General features: G+C 59.8%; 2 protein-coding genes across 5 annotated transcripts in view; one reads left to right on the forward strand and one right to left on the reverse strand.

The window, feature by feature from the left end:
• ADCK5 (aarF domain containing kinase 5) overlaps positions 1-27,174 on the forward strand; it is a 31,210-nt gene extending 4,036 nt beyond the window's left edge. For 2 of the 4 annotated variants that reach the window (XM_090138265.1, XM_090138264.1), the window contains 12 exons: positions 2,972-3,047; positions 4,448-4,648; positions 7,538-7,678; positions 9,878-9,991; positions 11,541-11,672; positions 13,304-13,387; positions 14,841-14,922; positions 17,125-17,203; positions 17,305-17,396; positions 20,781-21,033; positions 24,407-24,505; positions 24,605-27,174. In XM_090138265.1, the coding sequence (XP_089994391.1) occupies positions 2,972-3,047; positions 4,448-4,648; positions 7,538-7,678; positions 9,878-9,991; positions 11,541-11,672; positions 13,304-13,387; positions 14,841-14,922; positions 17,125-17,203; positions 17,305-17,396; positions 20,781-21,033; positions 24,407-24,505; positions 24,605-24,710 (1,459 nt within the window). In that variant the 3' untranslated portion in view covers positions 24,711-27,174. Of the gene's footprint in view, positions 1-294; positions 418-2,971; positions 3,048-4,408; positions 4,649-7,537; positions 7,679-9,877; positions 9,992-11,540; positions 11,673-13,303; positions 13,388-14,840; positions 14,923-17,124; positions 17,204-17,304; positions 17,397-20,780; positions 21,034-24,406; positions 24,506-24,604 lie in introns of those variants that run through there. The other 2 variants (XM_090138263.1, XM_090138266.1) reach the window with 2 other exon arrangements.
• Positions 27,175-27,265: 91 nt separating this feature from the next.
• The window catches only part of CPSF1 (cleavage and polyadenylation specific factor 1), a 63,395-nt gene continuing 63,019 nt past the window's right edge, over positions 27,266-27,641 (reverse strand). The window contains exon 39 of the mRNA XM_090138261.1: positions 27,266-27,377. Coding sequence (XP_089994387.1) covers positions 27,330-27,377 — 48 coding nt within the window. The 3' untranslated portion in view covers positions 27,266-27,329. The remainder of the gene's footprint in view (positions 27,378-27,641) is intronic.

Genomic DNA, 27,641 nt, shown 5'->3' on the forward strand with positions numbered 1-27,641 from the left:
GGTTGTTATGGGGTCTCACTGTGTTATGGGGTCATTATGGGATGTCCCTATGGGGTCATTATGGGATGTTCCTATGGGATCTCATTATGGGATATCCCTATGGGGTTGTTATGAGGTCATTATGGGATGTTGCCATAGCATCTCAGTCGTTATGGGATGTCTTTATGGGGTCTCATTATGGGATGTCCCTATGGGGTCATCATGGGATGTCCCTATGGGGCCGTTACGGGATGCCGTCCCTATGGGGTCGTTGTGGGACATCCGATCCGAGCGGCTATTATGGGATGTCGGCAGGCTGCCGGTGCTGCTCCCGGTGGCCGTGGTTGTGGCCGTTCCCTTCGGCTGTTACTTCGGAGCCGCCCCCCCCCAGCGACGGCGGCTGCGGCTGCTGCTGGGGGGGGTGGGGCGGTTCGCCAGGTGGGGGTCAAAGGTCACGGGGCGGGGGGTCACGGGGGGTTGTGGGGGGTCAGAGGTCATGGGGGGGTGGGGGGTCGGGGGGGTTATGGGGGGCTCATAGGTCATGGGGGGTCGGGGGGGTCATGGGGGAATATAGGGGGTCAGGGGTCAGGGGGTGTGCGGGGTCAGAGGTCATGGGGGGTCGGGGGGGTCATGGGGAGTTACGGGGGGTGATGGGGGTTAATGGGGGTCAGGGGTCAGGGGGTGTGCAGGGTCAGAGGTCATGGGGGGTGGGCGTCGGGGGGGTTATGGGGGGTCATAGGTCATGGGGGGTCAGGGGGTTATGGGGGGTCAGGGGTCATGGAGTGTGCGGGGTCAGAGGTCATGGGGGGTGGGGGGTCATGGAGGGTTATGGGGGGGTCAGAGATCACATGGGGTAGGGGGTCATGGGGGGGTCAATGGTCATGGGGGGTCGGGGGGTCATGGGGGAGTCAGAGGTCACGGGGCTGGGGGGTTATGGAGGGTCATGGGGGGGTTATTGGGGGTTTTGGGGGGGTCAGAGGTCATGGGGGGGCCTGGCGGTCAGGGGGGTCATGGGGAGTTAGGGGGGGCCACGATGGGGGTCAGAGGTCACGGGGGTGGGAGGGATGGGAGATTATGGGGGGTTATGGAGGCGGTCAGAGGTCACAGGGGGTGGGGGGGCATGGACGGTCATGGGGGGGTTACTGGGGGTTTTGGGGGGGTCAAAGGTCATGAGGGATGGGGGGTCCGAGGTCATGGGGGGGCCTGGGAGTCGGGGAAGTCATGGGGGGAGTCGGAGGTCATGGGGGGTCAGGGGGTTATGGGGGGTTATGGGGTGGGGGCTCAGAGGTCACGGGGGGGTGGGGGGCATGGGGGTTATGGAGAGTAATGGAGGGTTGTGGGGGGGTTAAAGGTCAAGGGGGTGGGGGGTCAGAGGTTACGGGTGGGGGGTCATGGGGGGTTATGGGGGGTGGGGGGGTCAGAGTTCATGGGGGGGCCTGGGAATCGGGGGGTCATGGGGGGTTATGGGGAGTTCTGGGGGGTTATGGGGGGTGGGGGGTCAGAGTTCGTGAGGGGGAGGGGAGGTCATGGGGGGTTATGGGGGGGTCAGAGGACATGGGGGGTTATGGGGGGATCATGGGGAGTTATGGGGGGTGATGGGGGGTCAGAGGTCACAGGGGTGGGGGGCTGGGGGGGTCATGGGGGTTATGGGGGTGGGAGGTCAGAGGTCACGGGGGGGCATGGGGAGTCTTGGGGGTGGGAGGTCAGAATTCATGGGGGGGTGGGGGGTCATGGGGTGTTATGGGGGGTCAGAGGTCACGGGGGCATGGGGGGTTGTGTGGGGTGGGGCGTCATGGGGGATGGGGGTCAGAGGTCATGAGGGGTAACGGGATTATGTGGGGTTATGAGGGGTCAGAGGTCATGGGGGAGTGGGGGTTCGGGGGGGTTATGGGGGGTCAGAGGTCACAGGGTGTGCAGAGTCAGAGGTCACGGGGGGCTGGGGGTTTGGGGGGTTATGGGGGGGTCAAAGGTCATGGGGGGTAGTTGGGGTCCATGGGATGTGTGGGGTGCGGATTTGGGGGCAATGAGGGCGGGGGTCAGAGGTCATGGGGGTGGGGAGCTGTGGGTTATGGGGGTGTGAGGTCAGAGGTCACAGAGGGTGGGGTTGTGGGGTCGGGGGTTATGGGGAGTTATGGGGGGTACGGGGTTGTGGGGTCAGAGGGTATGGGGTTATGGGGTGTGGGGTTAAGGGGTGTGGGGTTATGGGGTTATAGGGTTAAGGGTTATGGGGCAAAGGGGTGTGGGGTTATGGGGTTATAGGGTATGGGGTTAAGGGGTATGGGGTATGGGGTTAAGGGGTATGGGGTGTGGGGTTATGGGGTTATAGGGTATATAACCTATAATCCCTATAATTGGGATGGGGGTGGGATTGGGATTGGGGTTGGGGTATGGGATTATAGGGTATGGGGTGTGGGGTTAAGGTGTATGGGGTTAAGGGGTGTGGGGTTAAGCGGTATGGGGTTATAGGGTATGGTAGTATGGGGGTATGCGGTTATGGGGTATGGCGTTATCGGGTATGGGGTTATAGGGTATGGGTTTATGGGGTATGGGGTATGGAGTTATGGGTTATAGGGTATAGGGTTATGGGGTATGGGGTTATGGATTATAGAGTATGAGGTTATGGGGTATGGAGTTATGGGTTATAGGGTATGGGGTTATGGGGTATGGAGTTATGGGTTATAGGGTATGGGGTTATGGGGTTATGGATTATAGGGTATGGGGGTATGGGGTTATGGAGTTATGGGGTATGGAGTTATGGATTATAGGGTATGGAGTTATGGGTTATAGGGTATGGGGGTATGGGATTATGGGGTATGGGGTTATGGATTATAGGGTATGGGGGTATGGGATTATGGGGTATGGGGTTATGGATTATAGGGTATGGGGGTATGGGATTATGGGGTATGGGGTTATGGATTATAGAGTATGGGGTTATGGGGTATGGGGTTATGAATTATAGGGTATGGGGTTGTGGTTCTCCCTGCCCCCACAGATCCCTGGCTGTTGGAGTGGGGATCTCCGTGGACTACTGGTGGACCGAGCATGTGGAGCTGTGGGGCGTGGAGGAGGTGGGGGATTGGGGTCGGGGTGGGACTGGGATTGGGGTGGGATTGGGGTGGGATTGGGGTTGGGGTGGGGATTGAGATTGGGGTGAGGGTTGGGGTGGGATTGGGATTGGGTTTGGGTTTGGGATTGGGGTGGGGTTGGCGTGGGATTGGGGTGGGATTGGGATTGGGATTGGGATTGAGGTGGGATTGAGTTTGGGGTGGGATTGGGGTGGGGTTGGGATTGGGTTGGGATTGAGATTGGAATTGGGATTGGGGTAGGATTGGGGTTGGGGTGGGGTTGGGATTGGGGTGGAATATTGGGGTGGGGTTGGGGTTGGGATTGGGGTGGTGGTGGGGGTGGAGTTGCAGTGGGATTGGGATGGGGTTGGGGTGGGATTGGGGTGGGATTGGGATTGGGGTGAGGGTTGGGGTGGGATTGGGTGGGATTGGGATTGCAGTGGGATTGGGGTTGGGTTAGGGTGGGATTGGGGTGGGATTGGGATTGGGGTAGGATTGGGGTTGAGGTGGGATTGGGTGGGATTGGGATTGCAGTGGGATTGGGGTTGGGGTGGGATTGGGATTAGGGTGGGATATTGGGGTGGGGTTGGGGTTGGGTTTGGGATTGGGGTTGTGGTGGGGGTGGAGTTGCAGTGGAATTGGGGTTGGGATTGGGGTTGGGGTGGGATTGGGGTGGGATTGGGATTGGGGATCAATGGGGCTCTCTGGTACCTATGGGATCAACAGGATCAATGGGGTTCCATGATCCCTATGGGATCAATGGGGCTCTATGGGGTTTCTATAGGGCAGCCCGCCCTTCGAGGCAACCTTGTTCCATATGGGATCAATGGGATCAGTGGGGCTCCATGTTCCCTATGGGATCAATGGGCTGTATGGGGTTTCCATATGGGATCACTGGGATCAATGGGACTCTATGGGGTTTCCTTAGGGGATCAATGGGATCAATGGGGCTGTACAGGGTTTCCACAGGGGATCCATAGGGCTGTTCTGGGTTTCCATAGGGGATCAATGGGACTCTATGCGATTTCTATAGGGGATCCATGGAGCTGTACGGGGTTTCCATAGGGGATCCATGGGACTCTATGGGGTTCCCATAGGGGATCCATGGAGCTGTACGGGGTTTCCATAGGGGATCCATGGGACTCTATGGGGTTTCCATAGGGGATCAATGGGGCTGTCCGGGGTTTCCATAGGGGATCCATGGGACTCTATGGGGTTTCCATAGGGGATCCATGGGGCTGTATGGGATTTCCATATGGGATCAGTGGGATCCATGGGGCTGTCCGGGGTTTCCATAGGGGATCCATGGGACTCTATGGGGTTCCCATAGGGGATCCATGGGGCTGTATGGGATTTCTATATAGGATCAGTGGGATCCATGGGGCTGTCCGGGGTTTCCATAGGGCAGCCCCCCCTTCGAGGCGGCCATGGCTCGATGCCACGAGCGCGGCGCCGAGCGGCTCCTGCAGGGGGCGCTGCGGAACGGCGGTCTGTACGTGAAGCTGGGCCAGGGGCTGTGCGCCATGGGCCACATCCTGCCCCCCCAGTACCCCAACGTCCTGCGCAGGCTGGAGGACTGCGCCCTGCCGCAGAGGCTGCAGCAGGTGGGGGGCGTGGGGGGGGCAGCGGGGTGGGGGGCGTATGGGGGTGGGGGGGGTATGGGGGGTAGGGGGTAATATGGGGGGATATGGGGGTAATATGGGGGGATATGGGGGAGGGTGAGGGTAGGGGGGATATGGGGGGGTATGGGGGTGGGAGGGGATATGGGGGGCTGAGGGGGGGATATGGGGGGTTTGGGGGGTATGGGGGAGGGTAAGGTGGAGGGGGATATGGGGGGTATGGCGGGGGAGGGAATATGGGGGGCTGAGGGGGGTATGGGGGGATATGGGGGTATGGGGGAGGGTAAGGGTTGGGGGGATATGGGGGGGTATGGGGGAGGGTGAGGGTGGGGGTCCTATGGGGGGGGTTTTGGGGAGGGTGAGGGTGGGGGGGATATGGGGGGTATGGGGGGGTGTGGGAGTGGGAGGGAATATGGGGGGCTGAGGGGGGGTATGGGGGAGGGTTATGTGGAGGGGGATATGGGGGGATATGGGGGGTAGGGGGGGTATGGGGAGGGTGAGGGTGGGGGGCGTGTGGGGATGTATGGGGGATTATGGGGGTGGGGTAGATTAGGGGGCTATGGGGGGTATGGGGGTGGGAGGGAATATGGGGGGCTGAGCGGGGGTATGGGGATATGGGGGAGGGTTAGGTGGAGGGGGATATGGGAGGATATGGGGGAGTAGGGGGGACTATGGGGGGGTATGGGGGTGGGGTAGATTAGAGAATTATGGGGGAGTATGGGGGATGGGGGGGATATGGGGGCTATGGGGGGTATTGGGGACGGTGAGTGGGAGAGATATGGGGGGGGTGGGGGACTATGGGGGTATGGGGCTGGGGTAGATTAGGGGGATATGGGGGGGTATGGGGGAGGTAAGGTGGAGAGGGATATGGGGGCTGGGGGCTATGGGGGGGATATAGGGGGATATGGGGGGGTGGGGGGGACTATGGGGGTATGGGGGGTATGGGGGCTATTGAGGGGTATCGGGGTGGGTGAGGGTGGGGGGGATATGGGGGGTTGTGGGGGATTGGGGGGGGTATGGGAGTGGGGTAGATTAGGGGGATATGGGAGGGTATGGGGGGTATGGGGGAGGGTAAGGTGGGGGGGGATATGGGAGAGGGTGAGGGTGGGATGATATGGGGGGATACGGGGGGATATGGGGGACGGTGAGGGTGGGGGAGATATGGAGGGGTATGGGGGTGGGAGGGAATGTGGGGGCTGAGGGGGGGATATGGGGGGTATGGGGGAGGGGGAGGGTGGGGGGGACTATGGGGGGGTATGAGGGGGTATGGGGGTGGGGTAGATTAGGGGGATATGGGGGGGTATGGAGGGTATGGGGGGGATATGGGGGGTATGGGGGAGGGTGAGGGTGGGGGGGAATATGGGGGGATATGGGGAGATATGGGGGGGGTGGGGGGGGATATGGGAGTCCTGGGGGAGGTGAGGGTGGGGGAGTTATGGGGGGATATGGAGGGGTGGAGGGGGATATGGGGGGTATGGGGGATTGGGGGCATGGGGGGGGTATTGGGAGGTATGGGGGGGTGAGGGTGAGGGGACTTTTGGGGGGATATGGGGGGTATGAGGGGGTGGTGAGGGGGGATATGGGCAGATATGGGGGGCATGGGGGAAGGTGAGGGTGGGGGCTATAGGGGGGCATGGGGGGTATGGGGGAGGGTGAGGGTGGGAGGGAGATATGGGGGGGCAGCAGGTGGGGGGGTTGTGGGGGGGGTTGTGTGGGGAGTATAGGGGGGTGGGGGGATTAAGGGGTGGTGGGGGTGGGGGGGATATGGGGGGGATGTGGGGGGTATGGGGGAGGGTGATGGGGGGGATATTGGGGGGGTGGGGGTAGAGGTAGATATTGGGGGGCAGGAGGTGGGGGGGTTATGGGGAGGGATATGGGGGGGTGGGGGGGGAATATGAGGGGGTAGCAGGTGGGGGGGTCGCGGGGGGGGTATGGGGGTGGGGCTGAGGGGGAGATACGGGAGGGCAGAAGGTGGGGGGGGCTGTGGGGGGGTGAGGGATTTGGGGGGGCAGCCATTGGGGTTGATATGGGGGGGGGGGGCAGCAGGTGGGACAGCAGGTGGGGACACGTGGGGACACTGCGTGGGGACGTGGGGACAGCGGGGCCGCAGTGTCCCAGTGATGTCCCCGATGTCCCCATGTCCCAGTGTCCCCATGTCCCCATGCTGTCCCCAATGTCCCCATGCTGTCCCCAAAGTCGCCCATGTCCCCACATCCCCCTGCTGTCCCCATGTCCCCATGCTGTCCCCAGTGTCCCTGATGTCCCCAATATCCCCAATGTCCCCATGTCCCCATTGTCCCCAGTATCTCCATGGTCCCCACGCTGTCCCCATGTCCCCACGCTGTCCCCAATGTCCCCCATGTCGTCCCCAATGTCCCTGATGTCCCTATGTCCCCACGCTGTCCCCAGTGTCCCCATGTCCCCATGCTGTCCCCAATGTCTCCGATGTCATCCCCCATGTCCCCACGCTATCCCTGTGTCCCCACGCTGTCCCCATGTCCCCACGCTGTCCCCATGTCCCCCATGTCCCCATGTCCCCATGCTGTCCCCATGTCCCCGATGTCCCTGTGTCCCCACGCTGTCCCATGTCCCCAATGTCCCCACATCCCCATGCTGTCCCCATGTCCCCCATGTCCCCACGCTTCCCTGTGTCCCCGATGTCCCCGTGTCCCCACGCTGTCCCCATGTCCCCAATGTTCCCACATCCCCATGCTGTCCCCATGTCCCTGATGTCCCCATGTCCCCACGCTGTCCCCATGTCCCCATGTCCCCATGTCCCCATGTCCCCACGCTGTCCCCATGTCCCCATGTCCCCATGTCCCCGATATCCCCATGTCCCCATGTCCCCATGTCCCCATGTCCCCGTGCCCCCAGGTGGACGAGCTGTTCCTGGAGGATTTCCACAGCCCGACGTCGGCGCTGTTCCAGGACTTCGACTACGAGCCGATGGCGGCCGCCAGCCTGGCGCAGGTGCACAGGGCCACGCTGAGGGACGGGACGCCTGTGGCTGTCAAGGTGGGGACGGGGGGGACCAGGGGGGGACACTGAGGGGACAGCAGGGGGACAACGGGGGGACAAGGGAGGGACACTGGGGGGATAATGGGGGGGACAAGGGGGGACACTGAGGGGACAGCAGGGGGACAACGGGGGGACAAAAGGGGGACCAGGAGGGACACTGAGGAGACAGCATGGGGACAACGGGGGGACACTGAGGGGATAATGGGGGGGACAAGGGGGGACACTGAGGGGACAGCAGGGGGACAATGGGGGGACAGCAGGGAGACAAGGCATGGGGACAAGGGGGGGACCGGGGGGACACTGAGGGGAAAATGGGGGGACAATGGGGGAACATTGGGGGACAGCATGGGGACAAGGGGGGGACAGCGGGGGGACAGCAGGGGGACAAAGGGGGACCGGGGGAACACTGACGGGAAAATGGGGGGACAATGGGAGGACAATGGGGGGACAGCATAGGGACAAGGGGGGGACAATAGGGGGACATTGGGGGACAGCATGGGGACAAGGGGGGGACAGCGGGGGGACAGCAGGGGGACAAAGGGGGACCGGGGGAACACTGACGGGAAAATGGGGGGACAATGGGAGGACAATGGGGGGACAGCATAGGGACAAGGGGGGGACAATAGGGGGACATTGGGGGACAGCATGGGGACAGCATGGGGACAAGGGCGGGACCAGGGGGGACACTGAGGGAACAGTGTGGGGACAAGGGGGGGACAGCAGGGGGACAAGGGGGGGACAAGGGGGGACACTGAGGGGATAATGGGGAGACAATGGGGGGACAGCATGGGGACAATGGGGAGACAGCGGGGGGACAATATGGGGACAATGGGGGGACAGCAGGGGGACAAGGGGGGGACAAGGGGGGTACCGGGGGGACACTGAGGGGAAAATGGGGGGACAATGGGGGGACATTGGGGGACAGCATGGGGAGAAGGGGGGGACAATAGGGGGGACAGCAGGGGGACAATGGGGAGACATTGGGAGACAGCATGGGGACAAGGGGGGGACAGTGGGGGGACAAGGGGGACTGTAGGGGAACAGCAGGGGGACAGTGGCGGCCATTGGGGGCATGGGGGGGACATTGAGGGGACTTCAATGGGACAATGGGGGGACAGCATGGGGATAATGGGAGGACAATGGGGGGACAAGGGGGAACTGTGGGGGGACAATGGGGGACAATGGGACCATTGGGGGCATGGAGGGAGGGGACACTGGGGGGACAATGGGGGGACATTGTGGGATATTGAGGGGACAGCGGGGAACAAAGGGGGGGCAATGAGGGGACACTGGGGGACAAAGAGGGGACATTAAAGGGACAATGGGGAGACAGGAGGGGGACAGTGGGGGGACATTGGGGGACTTTAGGGACATTGGGGACATCATGGGGACAGCATGGGGACAACAGGGGAACAATGGGGGGATATTGGAGAGGAATTTGGGGACATTGAGGGAACATTGGGGGACATTGAGGGGACATTGGGAGGACAGCATGGGGACACTGGGGACATTGGGGACACTGGGGGGGAGGTGACACCATGGGGCTGGGTGACACAGAGGAGAGGTGACACAGAGAGGAGGTGACACCATGGGGCTTGGGTGACACTGGGCTTGGGTGACACTATAGTGGAGGTGACACCATGGGGGGAGGTGACAGTGGGGTTGGGTGACACAGAGGGGAGGTGACACCATGGGGGGAGGTGACAGGGAGGTGACAGCGGTGTCCCCAAGTGCAGCACATCAACATGAAGGTCCGCTTTGATGGGGACATGGGGACGCTGGGGGGGAGGTGACACTGTGGGGGGAGATGACACAGAGGGGAGGTGACACTGGGGGTGGGTGACATTGGGGTGCAGGTGACACTGGGGGGAGGTGAAACCGGGATGGGGTGACACAAAGGGGAGGTGACACCGCGGGGATTGGGTAGCATCGAGATTGGGTGACATCTGGTTTAGGTGACACAGAAGGGAGGTGACACCATGGGGGGAGGTGACAGGGAGGTGACAGCGGTGTCCCCAGGTGCAGCACATCAACATGAAGGTCCACTTCGATGAGGACATGGGGACACCAGGGAGGGAGATGACACCGGGGGTGGGTGACACAGAGGCGGGGTGACCCAGAGGTGAGGTGACAGTGCTGGGGAGGTGACAGGGAGGTGACAGGGAGGTGACAGGGAGGTGACGGCGGTGTCCCCAGGTGCAGCACATCGACCTGCGGGATCGCTTCGCGGGCGACATGCGGACGCTGGAGCTGCTGCTGCGCATCGTGGAGTTCATGCACCCCAACTTCGGCTTCAGCTGGGTGCTGCAGGTGGGCGCCCCAAAATGCCACCCCACTGTCACCTCACTGTCACCTCACTGTCACCTCGGTGTCGCCTCAGTGTCACCCCACTGTCCACCCAATATCCCCCCAGTATCCCCCCAATATTCCCCCACTGTCCCCCACTGTCCCCTCAATGACCCCTTTATGTCCCCTCGATGTCCTCTCAATGTCCCCATGATTTCCCCGTGCTGTCGCCCCATTGTCCCACTGATGTCCCCATGTTGTCCCCCCGCTGTTCCCTTAATGTCCCCTCAATGTCCCCCCAGTGTCCCCTCAAGGTGCCCACAATGCCCCCCATTGTCCCTCCAGTGTCCCCTCGATGTCCCCCCAGTGTCCCCCCAATCTCCCCATGCTGTCCCTTCAATGTCCCCATGATGTCACCCATGCTGTCCCCATGCTGTCCCCATACTGTCCCTCAATGTCCCAGCTATGTCCCCCCCAGTGTCCCTTTAGTGTCCCCTCAATGTCCCCATGCTGTCCCCTCAATGTCCCCCCAGTGTCCCCATGCTGTCCCCATACTGTCCCCTCAATGTCCCCATACTGTCCCCCCAGTGTCCCCACGCTGTCCCCCCAATGTCCCCTCAATGTCCCATCACTGTCCCCCCAATATCCCCATGCTTTTCCCTTGCTGTCCCTCCAATGTCCCCTCACGGTCCCCCTGCTGTCCCCTCACTGTCCCCATGCTGTCCCCCTGCTGTTCCCTCAATGTCCCTCCAATGTCCCCATGCTGTCCCCTTGCTGTCCCCCCAATGTCCCCATGCTCTCCTCTCACTGTCCCCCCAATGTCCCCCTGCTGTCCCCTCCCTATCCCCATTTTGTTCCCATGCTGTCCCCTCACTGTCCCCTTGCTGTTCCCTCTCTGTCACCATTTTGTCCCCATACTGTCCTTTCACTGACCCCCTGCTGTCCCCACGCTGTCCCCCTACTGTCCCCATTTTGTCCCCATGCTGTCCCCCGCTGTCCCCTCACTGTCCCCTCACTGTCCCCCCAATGTCCCCATGCTGTCCCCACGCTGTCCCCTCACTGTCCCCGTTTTGTCCCCCTGCTGTCCCCATGCTCTCCCCTGCTGTCCCCACGCTGTCCCCACGCTGTCCCCGTGCTGTCCCTGTGCTGTCCCCTCACTGTCCCCATAATGTCCCCATGCTGTTCTCTCGCTGTCCTCTCACTGTCCCCCCAATGTCCCCCCAATGTCCCCACGCTGTCCCCACACTGTCCCCGTGCTGTCCCCTCACTGTCCCCCCAATGTCCCCCTGCTGTCCCCATGCTGTCCCCACGCTGTTCCCCTGCTGCCCCCTCCCTGTCCCCACGCTGTTCCCCTGCTGCCCCCTCCCTGTCCCCACGCTGTTCCCCTGCTGCCCCCTCCCTGTCCCCATTTTGTCCCCATGCTGTCCCCCTGCTGTCCCCTCACTGACCCCATTTTGTCCCCATACTGTCCCCCTGCTGTTCCCTGCTGTCCCCATGCTCTCCCCTGCTGTCCCCTCACCGTCCCCCCGCTGTCCCCCCGCTGTCCCCCCCCGCTGCCCCCCGTGGCCCCCAGGACCTCCGCGGGACGCTGGCTCAGGAGCTGGACTTTGAGCACGAGGGGAGGAACGCGGAGCGCTGCGCCCGGGACCTGAAGCACTTCGGCTTCGTCGTGGTGCCGCGGGTGCACTGGGAGCTCTGCAGCAAGGTGCACTGGGAGCACTGGGAGCACTGGGAGCACTGGGGGGGGTGGGGGGGGACTGGGGGGACTGGGGATACTGGGGAGATGGGGAGGACAGTGGGGATACTGGGGAGACTGGGAGGACTGGGAGGACTGGGGATACTGGGAGATACTGGGGGGACTGGGAGGACTGGGAATGGTGGGGACAATGGGGAGACTGGGAGGACTGGGGATACTGGGGGATACTGGGGGGACTGGGAGGACAGTAGGGATACTGGGGGCACTGGGAATGGTGGGGACAATGGGGATACTGGGAGGACTGGGAATACTGGGGGATACTGGGGAGACGGGGAGGACAGTGGGGATAGTGGGGATACTGGGAGGACTGGGGATACTGGGAGATACTGGGGGGACTGGGAGGACAGTGGGGATACTGGGAAGACTGGGAATGGTGGGGGCAATGGGGATACTGGGGATACTGGGGGGGAGATGGAGGGATACTGGGGGAACTGGAGGGACTGGGGATACTGGGGGATACTGGGGAGATGGGGAGGACAGTGGGAATACTGGGGAGACTGGGAGGACTGGGGATACTGGGAGATACTGGGGGGACTGGGAGGACAGTAGGGATACTGGGGGCACTGGGAATGGTGGGGACAATGGGGATACTGGGAGGACTGGGAATACTGGGGGATACTGGGGAGACGGGGAGGACAGTGGGGATAGTGGGGATACTGGGAGGACTGGGGATACTGGGAGATACTGGGGGGACTGGGAGGACAGTGGGGATACTGGGAAGACTGGGAATGGTGGGGGGGGGAGATGGAGGGATACTGGGGGAACTGGAGGGACTGGGGATACTGGGGGATACTGGGGAGATGGGGAGGACAGTGGGGATACTGGGGAGACTGGGAGGACTGGGGATACTGGGAGATACTGGGGGGACTGGGACGACAGCAGGGATACTGGGAGGACTGGGAATGGTGGGGACAATGGGGATACTGGGGGGACTGGGAGACAGTGGGGGAATGGGGGGGACTGGGGGGATACTGGGAACTGTGGGGGGACCCATTGTCCCCGTTGTCCCCAGTGTCCCCAGTGTCCCCAGTGTCCCCAATGCCCCCATTGTCCCCAATGTCCTCAATGTCCCCAATGCCCCAATGCCCCCAGTGTCCCCAATGCCCCCAGTGTCTCCATTGCCCCCATTGTCCCCAGTGTCCCCAACATCCTCAACGTCCCCACTGTCCGCAATGTCCCCACTGACCCCATTATGTCCCCATTGTGTCCCCATGGTGTCCCCAGTATCCTCCCAATGTCCCCATGGTGTCCCCAACGTCCCCAGTGTCCTCAATGCCCCCAATGTCTCCATTGCCCCCATTGTCCCCAGTGTCCCCAACATCCCCAGTGTCCCCAGTGCCCCCAATGTCCCCAATGTCCCCACTGTCCCCAACGTCCCCACTGTCCCCACTGCTCCCATGATGTCCCCATTGTGTCCCCATGGTGTCCCCCAGTATGCCCCCAATGTCCCCATAGTGTCCCTAACATCCCCAGTGTCCCCAATGCCCCCATGTCCCCAACGTCCCCACTGTCCCCAGTGTCTCCAACATCCCCAACGTCCCCACTGTCCCCAACGTCCCCACTGTCCCCACTGTCCCCAGCGCGTGCTCACGGCTGACTTCTGTGATGGCTGCAAAATCACCAACGTGGAGGGGATCCGGCAGCAGGGGCTGCACCCACGTGATGTGAGTGGGGACAGCGGGGGGGGGGGACAGCGGGGGGACATCGTGGGGACACCATGGGGACAGCACAAGGACAGCATTGGGACATTGCGGGGACACAATGGGGAAACAATGGGGACACTGTGGGGACACCATGGGGACATTGGGGGGATACTGGGGGACACGATGGGGACACAATGGGAACATCATGGGGACAGCATGGGGACATCGTGGGGACACCATGGGGACAGCATGGGGCCACTGAGGGGACACAGTGGGGACAAAATGGGGACACAATGGGGACATTGAGGGAACACCATGGGGACATCATGGGAACCTTGTGGGGACATCATGGGGACACAATGGGGACATTATGGGGACACCATGGGGACAGCAGGGGGCACAATAGGGACACAATGGGGACACCATGGGGACACTGGGGGGATACTGGGGTGACACAATGGGGACATTGAGGGGACAACATGGGGACATGATGGGGACATGATGGGGACACGATGGGACATTGAGAGGACATGATGGAGACATGATGAGGAATTATGGGGACACCTTGGGGACACTGTAGGGACACCGTGGGGACACCATGGGGACATTGAGTGGACACAATGGGACATTGAGGGGACACAATGGGACATGATGGGGACACCTTGGGGACACCAGGGGGACACCATGGGACATTGAGGGGACACGATGGGGACATGATGGGGACACCATGGGACATTGAGGGGACACGATGGGGACACCTTGGGGACACCAGGGGGACACCATGGGACATTGAGGGGACATGATGGGGACACCGTGGGGACACTGTGGGGACACGATGGGGACACCGTGGGGACATGATGGGGACACCATGGGACATTGAGGGGACACGATGGAGACACCGTGGGGACACTGTGGGGACATGATGGGGACACCATGGGGACATTGAGGGGACACGATGGGGACATGATGGGGACACCATGGGACATTGAGGGGACACGATGGAGACACCGTGGGGACACTGTGGGGACATGATGGGGACACCATGGGGACATTGAGGGGACACGATGGGGACATGATGGGGACACCATGGGACATTGAGGGGACACGATGGGGACACCGTGGGGACACTGTGGGGACATGATGGGGACACCATGGGGACATTGAGGGGACACGATGGGGACATGATGGGGACACCATGGGACATTGAGGGGACACGATGGGGACACCGTGGGGACACTGTGGGGACATGATGGGGACACCATGGGGACATTGAGGGGACACGATGGGGACATGATGGGGACACCATGGGACATTGAGGGGACACGATGGGGACACCGTGGGGACACTGTGGGGACATGATGGGGACACCATGGGGACATTGAGGGGACACGATGGGGACATGATGGGGACACCATGGGACATTGAGGGGACACGATGGGGACACCGTGGGGACACGGCTGCCCGCCCCCCTCAGGCTGCTGCTAAACTGATCCGGGTTTTCGCGGAGCAAATCTTCTACACGGGGTTCATCCATGCTGACCCGCATCCAGGGAACGGTGCGTGGGGCTGTGGGGTGTGGGGTGTGGGGTCATGGGGTGTGGGGTGTGGGGTATGGGGTCGTGGGGTGTGGGGTGTGGGGTTATGGGGTATGGAGTCATGGGGTGTGGGGTCATGGGGTATGGAGTCATGGGGTGTGGGGTCATGGGGTGTGGGGTGTGGGGTAGGGGGTCGTGGGGTATGGGGTCATGGGATATGGGGTGTGAGGTCATGGGATATGGGGTGTGGGGTCATGGGATATGGGGTGTGGGGTCATGGGGTGTGGGGTCATGGGATATGGGGTGTGAGGTCATGGGATATGGGGTGTGGGCTGTGGGGTACGGGCTGTGGGGTTATGGGGTGTGGGGTGTGGGGTGTGGGGTATGGGGTCATGGGGTTATGGGGTGTGGGGGGCTGTGGGGTATGGGGTCATGGGATATGGGGTGTGGGGTATGGGGTCATGGGGTGTGGGGTGTGAGGTTATGGGGTCATGGGGGTGTGGGGTATGGGGTCATGGGATATGGGGTGTGGGGTATGGGGTCATGGGGTGTGGGGTGTGGGGTATGGGGTCATGGGGTGTGGGGTGTGGCGTTATGGGATTATGGGGTGTGGGAGTATGGGGTTATGGGATATGGGGTGTGGGGTTATGGGGTGTGGGATATGGGGTGTGGGGTATGGGGTCATGGGGTGTGGGGTGTGGCGTTATGGGATTATGGGGTGTGGGAGTATGGGGTTATGGGATATGGGGTGTGGGGTTATGGGGTGTGGGATATGGTGTGTGGGGGTATGGGGTTATGGGATATGGGGCATGGGGGTATGGGATATGGGGCTATGGGATATGGGGTGTGGGGTCATGGGGTTATGGGGTGTGGGATGTGGGGTATGGGGTCATGGGGTGTGGGGTTATGGGATTATGGGGTGTGGGAGTATGGGGTCATGGGATATGGGGTTGTGGGATATGGGGTCATGGGGTTATGGGGTGTTGGGGTTATGGGATATGGGGTGTGGGGTTATGGAGTTGTGGGGTATGGGGTTGTGGGATCATGGGGTTATGGGATATGGGGTGTGGGGTATGGGGTTATGGGATATGGGGTGTGGGGGTATGGGATAGGAGGTTATGGGATATGGGATATGGGATATGGGGTGTGGGGGTATGGGGTTATGGGATATGGGGTATGGGATATGCGGTGTGGGGTTATGGGATATGGGGTTATGGGATTATGGGGTGTGGGGGTATGGGGTTATGGGATACGGGGTGTGGGGTTATGGGGTATGGGATATGGCGTGTGGGGGTATGGAGTTATGGGGTATGGGGTTATGAGATATGGGATAGGAGGTTATGGGATATGGGGTGTGGGGCTATGGGATTGGGGTTATGGGGTTCTGGGATAGGAGGATATGGGATATGGGGTGTGGGGTGTGGGGGTATGGGGTTATGGGGTTATGGAATATGGGAATATGGGATTATGGGATATGGGGTGTAGGGGTATGGGGTTATGGGATATGAGATAGGAGGATATGGGATATGGGGTGTGGGGGTATGGGGTTATGGGATATGGGATAGGAGGATATGGGATATGGGGTGTGGGGGTTTGGGGTTATGGGATATGGGATATGGGATAGGAGGATATGGGATATGGGGTGTGGGGGTTTGGGGTTATGGGATATGGGGTTATGGGATACGGAGTTATGGGGTTATGGGATACAGTGTGTGGGGTGTGGGGTTATAGGATATGGAGATATAGGGATATGGGGTGTGGAGTTATGCGGTGTGGGGGTATCGGGTTATGGGCTGTGGGGTGTGGGGTTATAGAATATGGAGTTATGGGGTGTGGGCTGTTGGGTAATGGGGTATGGTGTATGGGGTGTGGGGTTATGGGGTGTGGGGGATGGGGTTATGGGGTTATGGGGACATGGGGACACTGTGGGACATTGGGACTCAGGAGTGTTGGATTATGGGGTCCCCATATGGACTGGGGACATGGGGACATTGGGATTTGGGGACATGGTGACATTATGGGACATGGGAACGTGGGGTGTGGGATTATGGGGTCCCCACATGGACTGGGGACATGGGGACACTGAGGGACACTGGGACCTGGGGGTGTGGGATTATGGGGTCACCACATGGATCAGGGACACGGGTGGATGCGGGGGGACGCGGGGGTGTCACGGTGTGACAATGACCGTCTGTCTGTCCGTCCCTCCCCCCTCCCCCCCAGTGCTGGTTCGCCGTGGCCCCGATGGCACCGCGCAGTTGGTGCTGTTGGACCACGGCCTCTACGAGACCCTGAGCGAGAGGTGGGGACGTGGGGACATGGGGGGGGGGACGATGACACCGGGGGGTGACAGGTGGTGACAGTGACCCAATAACCCCCCCCTCTGACCCCCAACCCCCGCAGGGATCGGCGCGCGCTGTGCCAGCTGTGGCGCGCTGTGGTGCTGCGGGATGACAACGCCATGAGGAGCCATTCGGCCGCGCTGGGTGTCAAAGGTGAGCCCTAATCCCACTCCTGGGGGTCCTAATCCCACTTCCGGGGTCCTAATCCCAATTCCAAGGGTCCTAATCCCACTTTGCATTCTGTAATCCCACTTCTGGGGTCCTAATCCCACTTCTGGGGGCCTTAATCCCACTTTGTGGTCTAGTAATCCCACTTTCGGGGGTCCTAATCCCACTTTCGGGGGTCATAATCCCACTTCGCGGTCTAGTAATCCTACTTCTGGGGGTCCTAATCCCACTTCTGGGGGTCCTAATCCCACTTTGCGTTCTGTAATCCCACTTCTGGGGGTCCTAATCCCAATTTGCAGGCTGCAATCCCTCTTCTGGGGGCCATAATCCCACTTCTGGAGGTCCTAGTACCACTCTGTGGTCTGTAATCGCAATTCTGGGGTTCATAATTTCACTTCTGGGGACCCTAATTCCACTTCTGGGGTCCTAATCCCCACTTCTGGGGGTCATAATCCCATTTCTGGGGGTCCTAATGCCACTACAGGGGGTACTAGTTTTATTTTGCAGGCTGTAATCCCACTTCTGGGTGCCATAATCCCAATTTGTGGTCCTAATTTCACTTCTGGGAGTCTTTATCCCACTTCGCGTTCTGTAATCCCACTTCTGGGGGCCCTAATCCCATTTTTGGGGTCCCAATCCCATTTCTGGGGCCCTAATCCCATTTCTGGGGGTCACAATGCCATTTCTGGGGGTACTAATTCTACTTTGCAGGGTGTAATCCCACTTCTGAGGGCTGTAATCCCATTTCTGGGGGTCCTAATCCCACTTCTGGGTGTCATAATCCAATTTACAGGGGTCCTAATCCCTCTTGCAGGGGTCATAATTCCTCTTCTGGTCCTAGTCCCACTTTGCAGGCTGTAATACCACTCCTGGGGTCCATAATCCCACTTCTGGGGGTCTTAATCCCATTTCTGGGGACCATAATCCCATTTCTGGGGGTCCTAATGCCATTTCTGGGGGTTGTAATCCTATACTAGTTCTAATTTGCATGCTGTAATCCCACTTCTAGGAGCCATAACCCCACTTCTGGGAGTCATAATCCCACTTCTGGTGGTTGTAATCCTATTTTGTGGGCCATAATCCCACTTTTGGGGGCCCTAGTCCTATTTCTGGGGATCCTAATATGACTTCAGGGGGTCCTAATCCCACTTCCAGGGGTTCTAATCCAATTTACAGGGGTCCTCATCCCTCTTGCAGGGGTCACAATTCCTCTTTTGGGGGTCCTAATCCCACTTTGCAGGCTGCAATCCTACTTCTGGGAGCCCTAATCCCACTTCTGGGGGCCATAATCCCTCTTCCAGGGGTCCTAATCCAATGTACGGAGGTCCTAATCCCTCCTGCAGAGGTCCTAATGCCACTTCTGGGGGTACGAATACTACTTCATGGGCTGTAATCCCAGTTCTGGTGCTCCTAGTCCCACTTCTAGGGGACATAATTCTACTATGTTGGCTGTAATCCCACTTCTGGGGGCCATAATCCCACTTCTGAGGCTCCTAATCCCACTTTAGGGACCTTAATTCCAGTTACAGGTGCCCTAATCCCATTTCTGAGGTCCCTTATCCTACTTCCGTTCTCCCAATCCTTCTTCTGGGGGCCACAATCCGACTTCTTTGTCCCATAATCCCACCCCTGTGGGTTTTAATCCCAATTTTGGGGGCCCTAATCCCACTTCAGAGGCATTAATTTTACATTTTGTTGCTCTAATCCCACGTCCCTTAATCTCATTTCTGAGTGTTCTAATAACACTTCCGGTGGCCAGAATACCCCCTTTAGAGGCCTTAGTTACGCTTTTTGTGGCCCTAATCCCACTTCTGAGGGAACTAATCCGACTTTCTGCTGCCATAATCCCACTTTTGGGGGTCCTAATGCCACTTCCGGGGGCCTTAATTTCAGTTATTCCTCTGATAATCCTACTACTGAGGGCCCTAATCCCATTTTAGGGATCTTGATTCCACATCTGGGCGCCCTAATCCCATTTCTGAGCTCCCAAATCCCATTTCCAGGGCCATAATCCCAATCTGGGGAGGCGTAATCCCAACCATTTTGCCACAATCTCTAAATTGTGTGCCGTAATCTCACACTGGGGCCCCATAATCTCACTTTCACATTCTATAATCCCATTCTAGTGGCCCATAATACCACACTTGTGCCTCATAATCCCACTTCTGAGAACCATAAAATGATTTTTTACTCCATAATCCCACCCTTTTGCCCCCGTAATCCCACTTCTAGGACCAGTAATCCCACATCTTCTACTCCATAATCCCACCCTTGTTTTTTATTATCTTTGGGACCCATAATCCCAATTTAGCACCCATAATCCCACTTTTTCTTTCATAATTCCACACTTGCGACCCATTAACTGTCGCTAGTGCCACATAATCTCACTCTAGTGCCCCATAATCCCACTTTCTCCACCATAATCATACTCTAGTGAATGTCTCACTCTAGTGACCCATAACTCCACCTCTTAACCCATAATCTCACTCCGGTGACCCATAATCTCACTCCAGTGAGCCATAATCCCACTTTTTCTCCTATAATCTCACTCTAGCGACCCATAATCTCATTCCAATGACCCATAATCGCACTTCTTCCCCCATAATCTCACTCTAGCGACCCATAATCTCACTCTGGTGATGCATAATTCCACTCCAGTGACCCATAATCCCACGTTTTCCCCCATAATCTCACTCTAGCGACCCATAATCTCGCTCCGGTTATCCCAAATCACTCTGCAGTGACCCATAATCCCACTTTTTCCCCCGCAATCCCACTCTTCTCCCCCCAGATTACTTCCTGTTCTGCGAGATCCTGATGCAGCGCCCCCTGTGGGGGGGTCAGCTGTCCCTGGGCAACGTCCTGACGTGGGAGATGGTGTACATGTGGGGAATAATCCCACTTCTGACCCCACAGTCCCATCCTTTCCTGCCATAATCCCGCTTCTTCAACCCATAATCTCAGTTTTTACTCTAAAATTCTACCCTTATGCACCACAATCCCACTTTTGAGATCCATAATCCCAAATCGGCACCCATAATCCCACTTTTTCCTCCATAATCTCACTCTAGCGACCCATAATCTCACTCTAGTTCCCCATAATCTCACTCTAATGCCCCATAATCTCACTCCAGTGCCCCATAATCCCACTTTTTCCCCATAATCTCACTCTAGCGACCGATAATCTTACTCTAGTGCCCCATAATCTCGCTCCAGTGACCCATAATCTCGCTGCAATGACCCATAATCCCACTTCTTCCCCCATAATCTCACTCTAGTGACCCATAATCTCGCTGCAGTGGCCCATAATCCCACTTTTCCCCCCATAATCCCACTTCTTCCACTGCAATCCCACTCTTCTCCCCCCAGATTACTTCCTGTTCTGCGAGATCCTGATGCAGCGCCCCCTGCGGGGGGGTCAGCTGTCCCTGGGCAACGTCCTGACGCGGGAGGAGACGGCGTACATGCGTGAGATGGCGGCCCAGCGCTTCGGGGAGGTGATGGAGGTGCTGCGGGCGCTGCCCCGGCCCATGCTGCTCGTCTTCCGGAACATCAACACCGTCAGGAGCATCAACGCTGCCCTCGGGGCGCCCGTGGATCGATATTCCATCATGGCCAAGAGGTTGGGGGGGGAAGGGGGGCAGGGGGAACCCCAAATCCTGGCTGGGGGGGGTAGAAATCTATGGGGAGGGGTTAAGAGGACCCCAAATCCTGAATGGGATGAGCCAAATCTGAGAGGATGGGTTAAGAGGACCCCAAAATACTGCCTGGGGGGCCCCAAATCTATGGGGATGGGTTGAGGACCCCAAATCTTGATTGGGGATGGGTTAAGAGGACCCCAAATACTGGAAGGGGGACCCCAAATCTTGGGGGATGGGTTAAGAGGGCCCCAAATCTTGATTGGGGGACCCCAAATCTATGGAGAGGGGTTAAGAGGACCCCAAATCTATGGGGATGGGTTAAGAGGACACCAAATCCTGAATGGGATGAGCCAAATCTGGGGGGATGGGTTAAGAGGACCCCAAATCCCGACTGGGGGACCCCAAATTTGTGGGAGTGGGTTTGGAGGACCCCAAATACTTGACTGGGGGGCCAGAAACCTATGGGGAGGTGTTAAGAGGACCCCAAATCTGTGGGGATGGGTTAAGAGGACCCCAAAATACTGCCTGGGGGGGCCCCAAATCTTTGGGGATGGGTTGAGGACCCCAAATCTAGATTGGGGGACCCCAAATCTATGGGGATGGGTTAAGAGGACCCCAAATCTGTGGGGATGGGTTAAGAGGGCCCCAAAATACTTGACTTGGGGGCCCCAAATCTATGGGGATGGGATAAGAGGACCCCAAATACTGGAAGGGGGACCCCAAATCTGGGGGGATGGGTTAAGAGGGCCCAAAAATACTGCCTGGGGGGGGGGGGCAAATATGGCCCCAAATTAAGAGGACTCCAAATCTATGGGGTTGGGTTATGAGAACACCAAATTCTGAATGGGATGCCCCAAATCTGAGGGGATGGGCTAAGAGGACCCCAAATCTACAGGGTTGGGTTAAGAGGACACCAAATCATAATTGGGGATCCTAAATCTATGGGGATGGGTCAGGAGGACCCCAAATCCTGACTGGAGGGCCACAAATTTATGGGGTGGGGTTCAGATCCCAAATCTTGACTGGGGTGCCCCAAATCTATGGGGGTAGGTTTAGGGGATCCCAAATCCTGACTGGGGGGCCCCAAATCTGTGGGGATGGGTTCAGAGGACCCCAAATCTTGACTGGGATAAGAAGACCCCAATCCTGACTAGGGGACCCCAAATCAATAGGGATCGATTAAGTGGACCCCAAATCTTGACTGGGGCACCCCAAATCTATGGGGTGGGGTTTAGGAGATCCCAAATCTTGACTGGGGGGCCCCAAATCCTGACTGGGGTGCCCCAAATCTTATGGGTGGGGGGGGGAACATCCTGAGGAACCCAAATCCTGAGGGGGGGACCCCAAATCTATGGGGGGTGGGGTAAGAGGACCCCAAATCCGGAGGGTAAGGGTTGGGGTGGGGGTCGGGGGGGATGTAAAGGGGACCCCAAATCCTGGGAGGGGACCCCAAGTCCTTGGGGGGATGTGGGGTAAGGGGACCCCAAATCCTGAGGGTGAAGGTTGAGGGGGGGGGTGTAAAGGGGACCCCAAATCCTGAGGGGGGGCCCCAAATCTTGGGAGGGGGGGACACATCCTGGGGGGGGAACTGAAGAGGATCCCAAATCCTGAGGGTGAGGGTTGGGGGGTGGAGCTGTAAAGGGGACCCCAAATCCAGAGGGAAGGGGACCCCAAATCTAGAGGAGGGGGCTTCCAATTGTGGGGGACCCTAAAAGCAGAGGGGGGGTGGGGTAAGAGGATCCCAAATCCTCATGGTGAGGGTTAAGGGGGGATGTAAAGGGGACCCCAAATCCTGGGGGGAGACCCCAAATTCTGGAGGTGAGGGGGGGGTGAAAGGGGATCCCAAATACTGAGATTTGGGGGATGAGGGGGGGTTGGTGTGGTGGGACCCCCAAATCCATGGCGGGGGACCCCAAATACTTCGTGAGGGGAGAAGAGGGGACCCCAAAATCTGAGGCTGAGGGTTGGTGGGGGGGTGTAAAGGGGACCCCAAATCCTGGGGGGGTGGAGGGGAACCCAAATCCTGGGAGTGAGGATTGGGGAGGGGAAAAGCGGGCATTAAATTCTGGGGGGGGGGGAACCCCAAATCCAGAGGGTGTGAGGTGGGGGGGTGAAAGGAATCCTAAATATTGGGGGGGGGGGGGCGCAAAAATCCTTGAGATGAGGGTTGGGGGGGTGGGAAGGAAATCCCAAATACTGGGGGGGGGAAGGAACCCCAAACCATGGGGGGCTGGGGGTAGAAATGGACCCCAAATCTTGAGGGGGGGGAACCTCAAATCCTGGGGGAAGGGATTGGGGTCAGAGGATCCCAAATATGGAGGGTGAGGTTTTGGGGGGGGGAGGGGCTGGTATGGGGTGAACCCTAAATCTTGAGACTGGGGGGGAGCTCAAATCCTTGGGGGGGGGGAACCCCAAATCCTGGGGGGGGGGGAGTTGGGTAAGAGGACCCCAAAACCTGAGGGGATGGATGGGGTGGGGGCAGAGGGGGCGGGATGTGAAGGGGATCCCAAATCCTGAGGGTGAGGCGGGGGGGGGGGGGTGAAAGAGATCCCAAATACTGGGATTTGGGGGGGGGGGGGTCAAAGGGGGGGAAGGTTGGTGTGGTGGCACCCCCAAATCCAGGTGAGGGGGACCCCAAATCCTGGGGGTGGGGGATAAGGGGACCCCAAATCCGTGGGCAGGGGGACCCCAAATCATGGGGGTGGGGGAAAAGGGGACCCCAGCTCCTGGGAGGGGACCCCAAATTCTGGGGGCGGGGGGTCAGGGGAGCCCAAATCTTGGAGGTGGGGGGAAAGGGGACCCCAAATCCGTGGGGGGGGACCCGAAATCCTGGGGGTGGGGTGTAAGGGGACCCCAAATCCATGGGGGGGACCCCAAATCCTGGGGGTGGGGGGTCAGGGGACCCCAAATCTGTGGGGGGGGACCCCAAATCCTGGGGGTGGGGTGTAAGGGGACCCCAAATCCATGGGGGGGACCCCAAATCCTGGGGGTGGGGTGTAAGGGCAACCCAAATCCTGGGGGGGGTAAGGGGACCCTAAATCCGTGGGGGAACCCCAAATCCTGGAGTTGGGGGATAAGGGGACCCCAAATCCTGGGGATGGGGGGTCAGGGGAGCCCAGATTCGTGGGGGGACCCCAAATCCTTGTGGGAGAGGGAACCCCAAATCCTGGGGGTGAGGATTGGGGGGGGTGTTGAAGAGGACCCCAAATAAAGGGAATGTGTGGGGGGAGACCCCAACCCCAAATAGAGGGAACGGAGCTGGGGGGGCACAGGAGGCCTCCCCCCGCCCCCCACCTCATTTTCGTGTCGTGTGTCCGCTCCCCCCCCCTTAATTTTTGTGTCCCCCCCCAACAGCGCAGTGAGGAGCTGGGGGCGCCTCCGTGGGGCTCGGACCCCCGGTTTGGGGGGGCTGCGGGCTGCGTGGGAGAGCCTCAAATTCGAGGTGGCCCTCAGGTAATTTTGGGGGGGGCGGAATCTATGGGGCGATGTTTGGGGGGCCGCCCCCCCATCTGTGCCCCACAGCACCCCACATTTTGGTGCCCCCCCCCCCAGGTTGGAGGCTCTGAGCACGAAGCTGCTGGCGGCGGCGCTGCGGCTGCTGGCGCGATGGGGGCGGCTGCCCCATAGCGAGCGCATCCAGGCCTATCTGACAGCGTAGCCCCACAGCGGAGCCCCATAGCGCCCCATAGCGCCCCATAGCGCCCCACAGCGCCCCATACAGCCCCATTCAGCCCCATAGTGCCCCACAGCGCCCCATACAGCCCCATACAGCCCCACAGCACCCCATAGCGCCCCATAGCGCCCCATTCAGCCCCATAGCGCCCCACAGCGCCCCATACAGCCCCATACAGCCCCATAGTGCCCCATACAGCACCCCATACAGCCCCATACAGCCCCATAGCGAGTGCATCAAGGCCTATCTGACAGCATAACCCCACAGCACCCCATAGCGCCCCATATAGCCCCATAGCACCCCATAGCGCCCCATAGCGCCCCATACAGCCCCATAGCAAGCGCATCCAGGCCTATCTGACAGCGTAACCCCACAGCGCCCCATAGCGCCCCATAGCGCCCATATAGCCCCATAGCGCCCCATAGTGCCCCATAGCGCCCCACAGCACCCCATAGTGCCCCATACAGCCCCATACAGCCCCATACAGCCCCATAGTGCCCCATACAGCCCCATAGCGCCCCACAGCGCCCCATACAGCCCCATACAGCCCCATAGCACCCCACAGCGCCCCATAGCGCCCCACAGCACCCCACAGTGCCCCACAGCGCCCCACCGCGCCCCATACAGCCCCACAGCATAGCCCCATAGTGCCCCACAGCACCCCACAGCGCCCCATACAGCCCCATAGTGCCCCACAGCGCCCCATAACACCCCATACAGCCCCACTGCACCCCACAGCGCCCCATAAAGCCCCATACAGCCCCACAGCACCCCATAGCGCCCCACAGCGCCCCATACAGCCCCACAACACCTCATACAGCCCCATACAGCCCCACAGCACCCCATAGCACCCCACAGCACCCCATACAGCCACATGCAGCCCCACAGCACCCCATGGCCCCCTGCAGCACCCATACAGCCCCACAGCATAGCCCCATAGCACCCCACAGTGCCCCATACAGCCCCATAGTGCTCCTTGGTGCCCCATAGTGTCCCATACAGTCCCATAGCGTCCCACAGTACCCCATAGCACCCGATAGCGCCCCATAGCACCCCATACAGCCCCACAGCATAGCCCCATAGTGCCCCATAGCGCCCCATAGTGCCCCATAGCGCCCCATAGTTCCCTATACAGCCCCATAGCACCAAGATGGCTGCACACCTGAGTGCCTGACCCCATAGCAAGCGCCCCATAGCGCCCCACTGTGCCCCACAGCACCCCATGGTGCTCCCCGGTGCCCCATAGTGAGCGCCCCACTGTGCCCCGAGACACCCCATAGCACCCCATAGTGCCCCATAGCATCCCGTAGTGCCCCACAGCACCCCATGGTGCCCCATAGCACCCCGTAGCACCCCATAGCACCCCTTAGCGCCCCATAGCACCTCATAGTGCCTCATTGCACCCCATGGTGCCCCATAGCACCCCATAGAGACCCACAGTGCCCACTGTGCCCCAGAGCACCCCATAGCAGTCCCTGGTGCCCCATAGCACCGCATAGGGGACCCTATATTGCCCATAGCGCCCCACTGTGCCCCACAGCACCCCATGGTGCACCATGGCGCCCCATAGCGCCCCCTAGCACCCACAGTGCCTCACTACACCCCATAGCATCCCAGGGTGCCCCATAGGGCCCCATAGAGCCCCATGGTGCTCCATAGCACCCCAAAGCAACCCATAGTGCCCCACAGCACCCTGGGGTGCCCCATAGCACCCTGTAGCACCCCATGGCACCCCATAGTGCCCCAGGGTGCCCCATATCATCCCATAGCACCCCAGGGAGTCCCACAGTGCCCCATAGCACCCTATAGCACCCCATTGCACATCAGGGCACCCTATAGCACCCCACAGCACCTCAGGGCACCTCATAGTGCCCCATAGCACCCAATGGCACCCCATAGCACCCCACAGTGCCCCATAGCACCTCAGGGCACCCCATAGTGCCCCATAGCACCCCGTATCACCCCGTAAGACCTCAGGCCACCCCATATGACCCCACAGCACCCCATAGCACCCCCTGATGCCCCATAGTGCCCCATAGCACCCCACAGAACCCCATAGCCCCCCAGAGCACCCCTGGGTGCCCCATAGGGTCCCATAGCACCCCATGGCAGCCCACAGTGCCCCATAGCACCCCATATGACCCCTCAGCACCCCATCGCACCCCGTAAGACCTCAGGCCACCCCATAGCGCCCCATAACACCCCATGGCTCCCCACAGCACCCCATAAGACCTGAGGCCACCCCATAGCGCCCCATAGCACCCCATGGAACCCCATAGCGCCCCATAAGACCTCAGGCCACCCCATATGACCCCACAGGACCCCATAAGACCTCAGGCCACCCCATAGCACCCCATAACACCCCATGGCCCCCCATAGCACCCCATAAGACCTCAGGCCACCCCATATGAACCCAAAGCACCCCATGGAACCCCATAGCGCCCCATAAGACCTCAGGCCGCCCCATATGAACCCAGAGGACCCCAAGGTGCCCAGCGGAGCCCTAAGAACACTGTGAAACATTGAGAGCCGTTTCTTTTTGGGGTGGATTTTGGGGTTTTTTGTTTATTTCTTCCAACCAAAAATGGGATTTGGGGGCGGGCGTCAGAAATGCGCCGTGACGCGATCGATCTCCAGGAGGTCCTCCAGGATCTGTGGGGTCAGAGTGTGGGGCCGGGGGGGATGGTTATGGGCACCATAAATCACCCCATAGCCAACCCATAATCACCCCATAGCAGCTCCATAGCCACCCCATAACCACCCCAGAACCCATAATAGCCCCACAGCCACCCCATAACCACCCCATAATTACCCCATAATCACCCCATAACAGCCCCATAGCCACCCCATAACCGCCCCATAGCAGCACCATAGCCACCCCATAACCACTCCAGAACCCATAACAGCCCCACAGCC

The sequence above is a fragment of the Phasianus colchicus genome, chromosome 3 (assembly GCF_987193195.1).
Source record: "Phasianus colchicus chromosome 3, bPhaCol1.hap1.1, whole genome shotgun sequence".
NCBI lineage: Eukaryota > Metazoa > Chordata > Aves > Galliformes > Phasianidae > Phasianus > Phasianus colchicus.